We start from the raw sequence: 13,611 nt of genomic DNA on the forward strand, positions 1-13,611 counted from the left end.
AGTATACCATTGTGGTTTTGATTCACATTCCCTAAGGATTAATAATGTTGAGGATCTTTGTATATGCTTAGTACACATTCATATATCTGCTTTAAAGAAATGTTTATGCAAATCCCTTGCGAACTTTTAAATTGGGTTATTTGTCTTTTTCTGGTTGAGTTGTAGCTCTTTACATATTCTGGATAGAAGTTCCTTATCAGATAAAAGATTTACAAATATTTTCTTCTAATCAGTGGCCAGTTTTTTTTTCTTTCCACTTTATGGTATTCTTTGAAAGACAAAAGTTTTTAATTTTGATAAAGGCTATAAATTATTTATTTATTTTCTTTTGTTACTTATGCTTTTTATAGCATATCTGAGAAACCACTGTGTAATCCAGTGTCACAAAGGTATACAATTATGTTTTCTTCTAAGAGTTTTGTGAATTTCACTCTTAATTTTAGTACTTTGATCTATATTGAGTCAATTTTTGTATACGATGTGAGGTAGGAGTTCATTTTTTTGATGTTAGTATCCAGCGATCCTACCACCATTTGCTGCAAAGACTGTGCTTTCCCATTGAATGGTGTTGGCACTCAAAAATCAGTTGACCATAGATGAGAGGATTGATTTCTGCACTCTTGACTCTACTCCCTTGATCTATTCTATATCTGCCCTTCTTCCAGTGCTAGTCTGTCTTGATTACTATGGCTTTGTGGCAAGTTTTGAAATGTGGTCTGTTGAAGGTAATAAAACATCCAACTACAAGCAGCTTAAACTCTGTAAGACCCTTTATTGTTTAAGTCACATTGCAAGTCATCTGAAAGTGCACTGCTCCCAGGTTGCTTTGACATTTAAACAAAGTCATCAAAACGCAAGCTTTTACCTTTCTTTTTTTCCTCTCTTTGCTGTCAACATATGTCCTCTTGGTCACAAGATAGCTGCTGTGGCTCAAAGCATTGTGTCTTCATCCAACAATGCTGCAAGCAGGAATCAAGGAATATGCTGACAAAATTCTTGTGGTATGTCTTTTTTTTCAGAGGGAAATCTTTTCCAGAACTCTTTAATAGGGCATCTGGGTGGCTCAGTCAGTTAAGTGTCTGCCTTTGTCTCAGGTCATGTTTCCTGGGTCCTGGAACAGAACCTTGCATGGACCTCTCTGCTCAGTGGGGAGCCTGCTTCTCCCTCTCCCTCTGCCCCCACCTCATGCATGTGCACACACCCTCTCTCTTTCAAATAAATCAATAAAATCTTTAAAAAAGAGAGAACTCTTTAGAAAACTTTACATCTTTTGACAGATGGGGTGTCATGCATTCCCTTAGATCAATCATAGTTCATTTCAGAGGTATGGAAAATGAAAGCTCTGAAAAGAGGGGGTAAATGATTAATGAATATACAGTCGACACCATCTGCCAAAATATATAAACATACAAGGAATAAACCAAAATTATTTGCAAGCCCACCGGATTGACATTATGATGGAATCTTTTTAGAGTGAGGAGATCCACCTTAAATATCTTTAGTGCCAGCTCCTTCAGGAGTGAAACTCCTGTTTTCTTCGTTTGTTATTGATTCAAGATCAGATCATGAAATTCTTTTCCTCATTCTTCTCAAATACTGCCTAGAGCTTTCTGAACTCTTGATCTGAAGAATATACAACTGTTTTCTCAACTCTATGAAATATCCATAGGCCTTAGGCCTATAGCCTGCTGTTTTCAGCTGCTTTCTCTTGTTGCCAATCCATTTGTAGTTGAGAAGGATATGTCATTAATATCAACTTTAAGTTAATTTTAGGGTAGCAAGATAAAATAAATACCTTTATAACTTTTTGTCTTTTTTTATGGTTTTACATGCCAAACTTTGCTTTTATTTTGTTCTTGCTGCTCAAGGCCAAATAGTCGAAATTCCTAGCAATAATCCTACCAAATCATTCTGTATTTTTTAGTAATAACAGGAGAATGAGCTATTTTTTATAACTTCTTTATTTGATGGCCAGGATATACCTGGTCCTGAGAGTTCTTACTACTTTGCAAGCCATCGATCTTGGCTGATTTCTGTTTTTTGCTTTACTAGTTATTGGCACATGCACAGTATGATTGATCTTTGGAAAGTCAAGATTTTTTATGTATCTTTTGGTTTTCTTCTTTCATTTATTGTATAGAAGCAAAGGTCCATTGGGTTTCAAGTAACTGCTCTTAACTTCCATAAAAAAAGTTCTATAACTTTTCATTTTCTTTTTCTTCTTATCACTGTTTCATTCTTACTTAAATGGGGTAAGTCCAAAGGGTGAGAATTTTGCCAAATTCACCTTCTGGAGAAATAAATAAGTTCCAGAGCCATTCATAACCTATAAATTATAGTAGGAGGCCAAAGAAAATAACTTACCAATACAAAAGAAATTGACCTTTTGTCTCTCAAATTAGGATTGAAAAATTAACAGCCCTACTATTTAAGATGCTTCTAAATGTTTTTCCTACTGATCTTCAGCCAATTACTTGGGTTCTGTTTGCCTCAGTTTGTTTATCCATGAAATGGGGCCAGCAAAGCCTTTCTGCATTTGACCTTGGGAGAATACTGTGTAAATCAACTGATGCTACATCTGGAGATGACTGTATTTATTTAGAGAAAAGGGTACTACAGGGGTACTTGGGTGGTACTGTTGGTTAAGCAACTGACTCTTGGTTTTGGTTCAGGTCGTGATCTCAGGGTCCTGAGCTCGAGCCCTCCACTGGGCTCTGCACTCAGCTCGGAGTCATCTTGGGACTTTCTCCCTCTCCCTCTGCCCCTTTCCTCTTTTCTTTCTCTCTCAAATAAATAAACCTTTTTTTTTTAAGGGTGCTATATCACCAATTTATTACTATTTTAATTTTGTCCTTTTTGGTGTGCATGTAAATGAAGTGTAAATAAAAGGTGACAAATTATGGGGGTGGGAGGTAAATCACAACACTGATACTATTTCTTCTTTCAAGAAGAAGGTCAACTCTTTCCCACTGACCTATGAGGGCTTCTTTGGAAGCAACATCCCCTTCAAGTGCTTTCACATCTACATAGATGACTTCTACGGTCTGACTTGGCAGGAGCTTCCAATATCTGTTCAATGGATTAACTAGTAAAAATGGATACAATGTGGATCTAGCACATTGCTCCCTTTTTTATACCTCATACAATAAAGATAGCATCCCTCCTTTTTCCTTTGAGCTAGAATTTGGTTAAATGAAATAACACATGAGATGTTTGAGGAAGATGAGAAGGTTTGGTTTTCTCTCTTTCTTCCTTCCTTCCTTCCTTCCTTCCTTCCTTCCTTCCTTCCTTCCTTCCTTCCTTCCTTTTTGTTTTTTCTTCTAGGAGTGGAATGAGTTTGCCAAAGGATAGATGCTGGATAGGTGTCTTAGTGCTGGATATTATTTAGTTTATAATGTTTTTAGATCTTTATGATGCCAAAAAGCCAGTCAAAGTTGAGAAGACAGCTGCAGAATTTAATCAGCCTACTGGTCAGCCCTGGATGATGGGCCATAATGACTGGTTCCTGCCCTGGACGATGGGCCATAATGACTGGTTCCTTCCCCTTCAGGATTCTACGACTTCTGCACACTCCCTTCCAACTCCTGCTTGAGTCCAAGACTGGAGGACACTCCTTGCTCTCTCAGCCAAAGGGAAGCAGGAATTAAAGCAGGAGTGAAGGGAAGAACAAGACCACCTAGCCTCTAGCTCAAGTTGGGATTGAAGCAGAATTTCTCTGTCTGCCAAGCCCTCCTGCCTTTTCCTTGGGGCAGGATGGAGAAGGGAGAGGGGCAAACAGACCCCCTGAATGAGAAGCCTACCTCTGCACAGCTGCTTTTAAGGGGGCACCTTCACCCACCATGTCCTCACTCTGTTCTGCAGGATAATGCCCTGGGTTCTCCAGGGGCATGAGAGACATGTTGACCTTTTTGGCTTAGTTATTGTAGACATTCCCACCAGCCTACCTTAAGCCTTTTCTTCTCACTCATGGAACTCTGCAGCTGCTGCCCAGATGGGCTTCCCTGGCCCCCCTACTGTTCAACCATCCCCTACTGTTGGTTTTTCTAAACTCCACAAATCTGGGCTCTGTCTTTTCACAGAGCCTTCGTTCCTACTGCCCTTCTGCCTCAGAGCATTATTTGTGTGTCTCTTCCCCCCTGTCACCTAGCTAGCTCTTTCCTACTCACTCCTCTGTCTCAGCTGCAGTCTCATGTGATGCGTTCCCTGATTCTCCCCCCGCCAATCCTATATTACAACCCTCCCTTATAACCCTTGTGGCAGTGCCTGCTTCCTCTTATTACTTGTTCAGTGGTCTGCCTTTCCCACTCTACTCTAAGACTCACTTAGATCACCTCTGTTTTGTTACAGTGCATTCTAAGTACTTCGTTCCCTGCCTGACACGTAATGCAAACTCAATACATTACTTTTTTTTAATGAACCACAGTATGTATTTTGGGGATGGATGAACTTCTTTCTGTATTCACTGTTGAGACAAATAGTCATTCATTTGTCAGTTCCATAGACATGTATTGATTGCCTGCTTTGTGCCAGCCACCCGGGAAACAAATATGAGTAAGACCCTTTCCCTGCTTCTGCCAGTGGTTTCTGAATGGGGGCAGCTGCCACCATACCTGAGGGCATTAGAAATGTGTAGAGGTGCTTTTGCTGTTGATGTCATAGTGCCTGGGACACTCCTGGCAGCACGCAGGGTCACAAAACATTTTCCAGTGCAAGGGGTACTCCTCAATAGGGTGGGACCATCCAGCCACCCCACCCCCCCTCACCCACAGGGGTTCCTGCTAGAGCTTACAGTCTAACAGAGAAAAAAGGAGGAAGGGGAAATAGCCTGCCACATGAGAGACTTTGTAACAGTGTGTGGCCCAAGGGAGGCATCAGTATTGCACTTTGGGGTCATTATGGAGGGAATTTTTTAACATGCCAAAGAAAGTCTTTGGTCCAGCTAAGGAGTCTCTAATTGAAATGAAATGATAGAACCAAAAATTAAAGGATCAAAAATATAAGTAGTTTATGATAAGAATTACTATTCCTCATTTTTATGAAAAATCACAAAAAGATTAAGTGAAGATGAGAGAAAATGACATTCCAGTTCTTTCTCAAAGGGCTTTAAGTTTGTTATGGTGCTTTTTAAGGACATGAAAACCATCATAGAATGATTGCTGCATCCTTCCCCAATCTGCCTTTTGGGGAGAAAATACCAAGAAGGAAGACTGTTTCTCCCAATGAAAATGATATGAGAGGAGGAGCAGAGTGTAGCATTTAACTAGAAGGGTTCATCAATCCCTGCATGACCGACGTTTTGGGCAGGAGAGTTCCTTTTTGTGGAGGCTGTCCTGAGGATTGTAGGCTGTTGAACAGCATCCCTGACCTCTACCACTAGACACCATTAGCACCCACCCCCCTCACCAGTTATGACAACCAAAAATGTCTCCACACATTGGCAAATGTCCCAGAGGGAGGTATACAACGTTGCTCCTGATTGAGAGCCATTGAACTAAAATCTTGTTTTCATCCCCCTCAAGCCCTATGTCAAACATTCAGGGTCTATCAGAATTTAGCCATTGGCTTTTCAGGTATGTAGAGAGAGTAAAGTTTTAAAATGTTCATTGACAGGGGCGCCTGGGTGTCTTAGTCAGTAAGCATCCAACTCTTGATTTCAGCTCAGGTCATGATCTCAGGGTTGTGAGATCGAGCCCCTTGTTGGACTCCCACTAGGCATGGAACCTTTTTAAGATTCTCTCTGCCTCTCTCTCTGCTCCTCCTTTCCCCTCCCTACTTGTGCTCTCTCTGTCTTAAAAAAACAAGAATCCACAGGCAGTGAACCCTGTCTTTTTTGAGGCGCAGAGGGGACCATTGGAAGCTGCTATGTTGCCAACGGGCTAGCTCTTTCTAGAGACTGGAGTTGGCATTTTGTGCTGCCTTCCCAGCATTGTGCTCTTCTTCCTGCTTGATTGCTCAAAGGAAAACCGACAGGAGCTTCAGGGATAATGACAATTTCTCTTTTACCTCCGTAGCAGAACTCCCAGGTGTATGAGTAATGCTGTCACCTGAAGCATCTTTTTAAGTCCCCAGAGAGAGCTGCAGGAAATTACAGCGTATTGCAGGGAACTGTGATGCTGAATAGGAAAGAAAGTCCTCTTCCTAAATAAGAAAGAAGGAAAGAAAGAAAGAAAGAAAGAAAGAAAGAAAGAAAGAAAGAAAGATTGAAGAAAGAAAAATAAATTATGAACAAGATAATTTTGAAGCCAGCTTGATTTAGCTCCCTTTCCAGTGGAAATTTTAGACCAAGGGTGTGTGCCTGGGATTTGGTTTGTCCCGTGTGGTTAGTCCATTTTAAGAATGATGCCACACTTGGGTCACTCTTTTCTCCACTGCTGCACATCTGGGTCAGTTGCCAACACCCCCACCCCCTGTTGGTCTCTAGTGAGGAGGAACTTGCCTTTCCTTCCCTGTCCTGGAGCTTCAAACTTCTTCTTCCACAGAAGAGGGAAGCTGTTTGGGTAAGAAGCAGCATCAGAGTGGATGTTGGTGTCTTTATTTGTCTTGCATCCATCTTTGAGTGTCTACCGCCTCTCCAAGTCCCCCAGCAAAGGTTGGCTGTGCCAGAGAAGATGGAGATTCAAAAAGCTTTCTGGGAACTTGAATGAAAGCAACAGAATTGCTCCCTGCAAGCGAATCACCACCAACTATAACCTCCAACCCATAGGAAAGTGTAGGAAAATACATGTGGATGATTAGTTGAAATTAAAAACAATACCAAAACCACCTTACTTCTGTTTTATCTGCATACAAAAAATGGAAAAAATTCATGATTTGAGGGGTGGTGGTAGTTTTCTTTGGGTGCTTACGCTTTGCCAGCTGCTACAGTAAACACTTTCTTTTTGTTTTATTTTATTTTGTTTATTTATTCCTGGGAGACACAGAGAGAGGCAGAGATCTAGGCAGAGGCAGAAGCAGGCTCCCTGCAGGGAGCCTGATGCGTACTGGATCCCAAGGACCCTGGGTTCACGACCTGAGCCGAAGGCAGATGCTCAACCACTGAGACACCCAGGTGCCCCTACAGTAAACACTTTCTATGCAATATTTTACTTAATTTTCCCCCAAAACCTTAGATGGTGGATTCTGATATTATACCAATTTTATAGATGAGGACATTGAGGCTTTGTGGGTTTAAGGAGCTTGTGTATTTCTCATAGGAGACATGGCTTCTGCCAACCATGCCCCACAACAGTGCTTTTCTCCCTTTAGTGTGAATCTCCTGGAGGCCACGTGAGTGCTGGGATTGCTGACCTCACCCCCTGGTTTCTGATTCTGGAGTGGGCTGAGAACTTGCATCCCTCACAAGGTTCCCCCAATGATGTTGATGCTGCTGGATCAGGCCCGGCACTTGGAGAACCCTGACACCACATCCCACTTTCCATGAAGTAGTATAAGCCCCAACTTTGGAAATCTGGAATGAAAATGACTGAGGTTGGACTTGAGCAGTGACTTTAGACCTGTGCACAGAGGGATAATAGCCCTGGTTTCTAGAGCATCTCTTCTGAGAACTTGGTGTCATGAGACAGAGATAATTGACCTGCTGGAGGTTTTATTCTGGTATTCCCTTTGCTGCCCGGTATTTCCGAGAATACAGTCACACTGCGTCGTTAAATAAATGTACCACCTCCATTCACTCATACTAACACTCCATTTTTGAAGATCAGTAGTTTTCCATTAGAAGGATGACATTTCATTTTCGAACCATACTTAGTTCAGTTTCTCTTGATTCTGTAGGACCTAGTTTATTTTGTGGAAACACTGTGACCATTATGTTGGGAAACATCGTCAGAATGCTCGTACTCATGGGCGCATAGAGTAGATTTACCGTGAGGAATTGTTTCCAGATCTCGGATCAGGTCTTGTGTCCAGTGAACTAATTCAACAGAAACTCCTAGGTGATTTTGTTAGTAATAAAAAGAAGTAAAAATAGTAGGAGAAACGTCATTTAAAAGTTTCCCGATCATGGGCATTTCCAAAACAATAGGCACCTTGAGAACACAGTTTTGTGTTCTGACTGATTGAGTTTCACCTGAATTAAGATTCCAAAGGCACATTTGAAACCTGAAATAAAGCTGATTTACTGGTCGATAATCTGTTCTGAAGCCTTCTGAGCTAGTTCAGGAGAAAGGCTTTGGCGCCTTACCTCCCTGCCACTCAATAGCCAAGATAACAGCCCAGGTGTGAAACCACCAATAAAATTGACAATTGTCCTACAGATGGATTCAGGAAAAAAAAAAAAAAATCGACATCCTGAAATTTGCTGCAGTGCTTTTGCTGTAAGAAATGTTATACTATTATATGGAACTGAAATCTACACACATTCTAAACAGAGACTGGTGGTATGTGGGGCTGCTTGGGCTCCTTTTCCCAAATGCCTTAGACAATATCAATTCCAGGGGGAGAACTTTAAAAAAAAAAAAAGACATTAATTATCTGGTGACTTCATGAGTGGTCAAACAGTTTCCTTCAGTTTTGAGTCCAGAACAAACTACCTGTGCCATTCTGTGCTGGCAACTAGCTGCTGCCAGACATATCCAGAGGCTGCATTTTCCAGAACCGAACCAAGGATTCTCTTGTGAGCTTCTATTTTCCAGCAAACAGTAACTGGGAGCTATTTGCTGGAGACCAAGAACACACTCTTTGTTAATTCTCATGAACTGCCTGCTGCATTGGAATTAGCGGGGCGGGAAGCTGAGGGAACCTGCCCTGTGGCCGGGGCAGCAGCACGCAGGCTGTCATGTTCTTGGAGACCCTCAAATGGGGAGCAAAGACCAGGTTGTGCAGCCAACGCCAGACGCAGGCACCGTTGCTCTGAGACTGGTGTCTTCATCTCTTGCCTCCAGCACAACCAAGGAAACGCTCAGGGCTGTCTCCCTCTCCCCACCCCCACCCCCCAGGGAAGTGGGGTCCAGAGGGATGCTTCGGAGGATTTTTTTTTCCTTTTCCCCCCCTGCCTCTGTGGCTGCCCGGAGGTATTCATCAGTGCGCACAGAGCAAAGACCCTGTAGTGTGCAGTGAGATGCTCCCCAAGGCGGTTTAGGAGGCTCCAGCTGCTGCGTGCGTGCGTGTGTGTGTGTGTGTGTGTGTGTGTGTGTGCAGAACGTGTGTGTGCAAGCGGGAGGCTGAAATGCAGCCCTGGTCTTTGCCTGCCCCGAGCCGCTCCGCTCCCGCCCCTGCCCTGCGCGCTCGGGGCGCGCGGGGGGGAGTCCCCGCCGGCCTGGGCTTCCCGCGCCCCGGGAGCGCAGAGGGCTCGCCTGGCGGAGCTTAGCGCAGCTCGCTCGGCGCTGCCAGCGCGCGGGGCGGCCGGGGCGGGCACTGGGCTCGTGTGTGCCAGCCGCGGCCGTGGGCCGGCGGGCGCCCAATCCCGAGCATGCCGCGGGAGGCCGGCGGGGGCGCCCGGTGAAAGCCGAGTTCGGGGAAGGCTTGACCCCCCCCCCCGTCCCCGCCCCCGCCCCCGGGCTGCCCGCAGAAGCCGGCGCCCCGGAGCCCAGGCGCTCGCGCCGCCGCGGCGGGGCTTGCTGGGCTGCAGCTGCGGGAGCCGGGGCGCCCCCCCCCCACCCCACCCCACCCCACCCCGGGGTCCCGGGGAAGCAGGCGGCATGGCTTCGGTGTTCATGTGCGGAGTGGAGGACCTGCTGTTCAGCGGCAGCCGCTTCGTGTGGAACCTGACCGTGTCCACGCTGCGGAGATGGTACACGGAGAGGCTGCGGGCGTGCCACCAGGTGCTGCGGACGTGGTGCGGGCTGCGCGACGTGTACCAGGTGAGCCGGGCGCCGCGCGATGCCAGGCGCTCCTGGGAAGCCCGTTCCACCTGTAGGATTTTATTCTCCCTCTCCCCCCTCCGCCCTTCCCTCGCTCTTTTCGGCTCCTAGAGGGCTGCTTGACTCTGGGGCCAAATGTTCAGCGTGTGTGGGTAACTGTTGCCTGGCAAAGCTTGTGGATTTTGCCCACTGGGCGCGGGGGCACTTGCGAGTTAGGACCTGCACTTGCAGAGACATCTGTTACACGGTGATGGTGTCCACTGCCTGGCACTTGGCTCGGAGAGAGCGGCAGCTTTGCAGCAGCTTTGCAGCTTTGCAGCAGCAGCAGCAGCGGGGTCTGGCTGCAGGAAGCCACACTTTGACATTCAGATGATTCCTTCCTTTCCATTTTATTGGGGTGGATGGGGGGTGAGCTTTTCGGGGACCGGCGATTTCACACCAGTTTACCATCAGAGGGGCCTTGCCGGGTTTGCATTCTTTCCTTTGATTTTATTTCAGTTTTCCATCAGGCAGCCCCAACTTGCAAGGCAGAGCCAGGAAAAGCTGATTCTGTGTCTACGGGCTTGCGGAGGAAGGACAGCAAATTGTGAACACTTCGCAGAAGGATGATGGCTAGGGTAGGGAGGGCTGGCCTGGCAGACGGTTGGAATGCTTACGTTGGGGTTTACTCCCCTCACACAACACAGCCTCTTTATTTCTCTGCTGGGTCCCATCCTGCAGGCAAAAAATGCAGCAACTTTGTTCAACTAGGAGACCATTCATCTTCTCTGGGACTGCAGCTTCTCTGGATTTTTTATTTTTATTTTTTTGGACAGTCATTTCTGGATTTAAAAGTCCTCTGCTTGAGTTGTTAATATCTTTGAGGTTTTTTTTTTTTTTTTCAATCTACGTTGTGTTTAGGAAGATTATGCCTGGTGTTTACTATCATCATGAAAACATCATCCTGTTTTCTTCCCGATGTAGAAGTAGCTTTGTTGCAGATCCTAGAGTCCTCCTCCCCTGACCCCAGGCCCACTCTGGCTAGAATTTGCATCTCATTGTAATGAGTCCTATGTGCCATCAAGCCTCTGGTTCTGACAAGCTGTAGCCTTCCATCCATAAAGCAAAATTAAAAGAATAGCCCCTCAGGTTAAACTGGGGCGATGTAAAAAATCAGCATTCCCTTGACATCGCTGACATCTGTATCATCCTCGTTATAATGTGAGCAACATTTGATTCATGCTTTCATGACTCTTGCTTTAGAAAACATGTCCCCGTTGTCTTGTATTTTGTGAGAATGCAAAGGCCAGGCTGAGACGCCGGGTGGCATGTGGGGGTTTGAGAGTATTACAGAGCTGTGGATAGAGCCCATCTGGCCACTGTAGACAGATCACCTGGCTTCTTGAAGCCAGAAGTGTGTGCGTCTCTGCCTTTCTGTCTTTGGGACAATCGTTGCATTGGTCTGTAGGACAGGTGACCCCCATAGAGTTTTGTTTTTGCTTTTTAATGTTGGAGAAACTTTTATAAGTTGTATCAATAATTATTTTTAAGCAGAACAGCCACTTGAAGGACTGTCCTGCCAAACTGTAAGTTTTCTATAAAATGGATGGTGACTGAGCCAATACCCACTCAGGATAATAAGAAAGGACATCTAAAATCATGATGGCCATTTTTATGAGTATGGTCAAGTAGGAAATGATCTCCAAGTTTAAAGTTTCCTATGCTTTGTGAGAAGTAAGAATTCTTAAAATATTTTAAGGCTTAAGAGAATCATAGATTTTTTCATTGCACAAACGCAAGTTAATTGCTAGCAAAGAAACACCATTTTCACTAATGCCTTTTAAATGTTGAGCAAGAAAGCAGTGACTTAAATTGTTTAGAACTGTAAGGCAGGAAAATAAAGTGATTGATACCTTAGGCTCCAAGTTGGAGAGACATAGGAATAAATCCAACCTCTGCCTATGTTTGATTAAGTTACTTAATCTTACCCTGCTTCAGTTTCATCATTCATAAAATGGGAAATATAATAGTACTAATCACAGAGGTTGATAAACGAATTACTTGACACATAAGATATTTAGTTCAGTGCCTAGAGTTTAAGAAGCGTTCAATAAATGTTATCTGCTCTGTCATTTGGAATTTATAATAATGGAAAACCCAACTCTAATCTACAAAATAAAAAGAAGGGACTTTTGACAAACCAGAAAGTCGAGCAGTCGAATGAACTGCAGGTATGGTTTGATCATGGCCCAATGCCTGTTGCTCATTATTCTTTTAGCCTTCTCTTGTTCATGTGTTGGCTATTTCTTTACTGGTTTCTTTCCTGATGATAGCAGATAGTTGCAGTGGTTCCAGAGCTTAGATCCACCTATCAATCCATCCAGAAAGAAAGAAAATTTCTCATCTCTAAAGGCTATTTAAAAAAATTTCCAAGTTTGCACTCTGATAGGTTAATTTAGGGTCTGCCCACCCTCAGTGCCATGCACTGTATGGCACAGGGAATGGGATTATGATTCAGGCATTCTCAATGGGAGTGATAGGACCACCAAGAGACCAAAATTATGTCTTGGGAGTGGGAAGGGGACACAAAAAATCTTCCTCTTTTTGTGTATAAAGCACAGATATGCATACATAACAGATACACAGTATACTTTTGGCATTAGAATTTGTAGGGGGAGGGGGTGACTAACAAACAAAAAACTATCTACAAGGCTCCTTAAGACTATGATAATGAATATAACTATTGAGAAACACTAATTACATTGATGGGCTAAGGCCAGTGGGGGAGCAGACCCATTCCCGTAGCTGGGAGTGAGGTTCATCCCAGGCAGACCACATAGCTGCCAAACAGTGGGGGAGGGTCAGAGCTCAGTTGGGGTGAGATCCGTAATGTCCACTGCACCTGCCTTATTAGAATCTCAAAGCTAGAGCTCCCTAAAAAAATATTTTTCAAGGTAAGTACAAAGATTAATGACAAACACATTTCCAAGTATTTTGCCGCAGTAATTCGAGTTAACAGGGTGCAGGGCTCATCATTAGAATACCCTTATTGCTATCCAGTAATTACAAATTCTAAATCATGAAGGGGAATGTTCAGTGGTACTGCCCAGTTTACTGGCATATGAACAGGAAACATCATAGGGTTACAGATTTATTGAACCCGATTTTTTATCGTCTTGATAATAAAAAGGTGTCATGTTTCTTGCTTGTAGTCTAAATAGTTTTGTTTGTAAGGAAATCCAGGGTTCAGTCACTCCAGAGAGAAATATAAGGGTGGTGCTGGAGATATTAGTTACATGAAATACCTGGCAGTCCCTGGGGGGATGTTTTGTTTATTCATATACTGTAAATGAAATAAGATCTCCCACCTATTCATGCAGAATTTGGCAACAACATTATTGCCTGGCTGGCACAGCTGAGAAGGCATAATTTCTCTGGAATTGGACACTTCCTCTATGTCTAGATACTGGAGAGCCACGAGGCTTAATTTGCCAAAAACCATGAATAATTAAGGTACTAGCTATAAGGCAGTTCTGTAATAACACGACTAAATAAAGAGCAGGCCAAAGCTCTACTGGGGCTGCTTTGAACAAAGACTTACTTCATAAGTAAAAGTTTGAATTTGGTTGAAGTAGTAGGCTGGGACATTTATCTTCAATTTGGGATTAAATATTAAAAGCTGATTCATCAGCCATTTATCTATCCTGCTGATATTTTGCCTGGATGGGTTCTGTTATAGCAATTAATTAGGTTTAACAAACAACTGAGGTGGAAAATGATGGGAGAATGTGGTTGAAAAAAATCAACACCCTTTGCTTCTTATTCAGTGTGACAT

General features: G+C 44.0%; 1 protein-coding gene across 2 annotated transcripts in view; it reads left to right on the forward strand.

The window, feature by feature from the left end:
* FRMD4B (FERM domain containing 4B) overlaps positions 1-13,611 on the forward strand; it is a 323,770-nt gene that overhangs the window by 134,533 nt on the left and 175,626 nt on the right. The window contains exon 1 of one of the 2 annotated variants that reach the window (XM_055343543.1): positions 9,620-9,797. The exons of the other annotated variant lie outside the window; for it this stretch is intronic. Within the exon in view, the coding sequence (XP_055199518.1) occupies positions 9,636-9,797 (162 nt within the window). The 5' untranslated portion in view covers positions 9,620-9,635. Of the gene's footprint in view, positions 1-9,619; positions 9,798-13,611 lie in introns of those variants that run through there. 2 annotated transcript variants of the gene reach the window in all.

This window comes from Nyctereutes procyonoides, unplaced genomic scaffold (genome assembly GCF_905146905.1).
Source record: "Nyctereutes procyonoides isolate TBG_1078 unplaced genomic scaffold, NYPRO_anot_genome, whole genome shotgun sequence".
Lineage (NCBI taxonomy): Eukaryota > Metazoa > Chordata > Mammalia > Carnivora > Canidae > Nyctereutes > Nyctereutes procyonoides.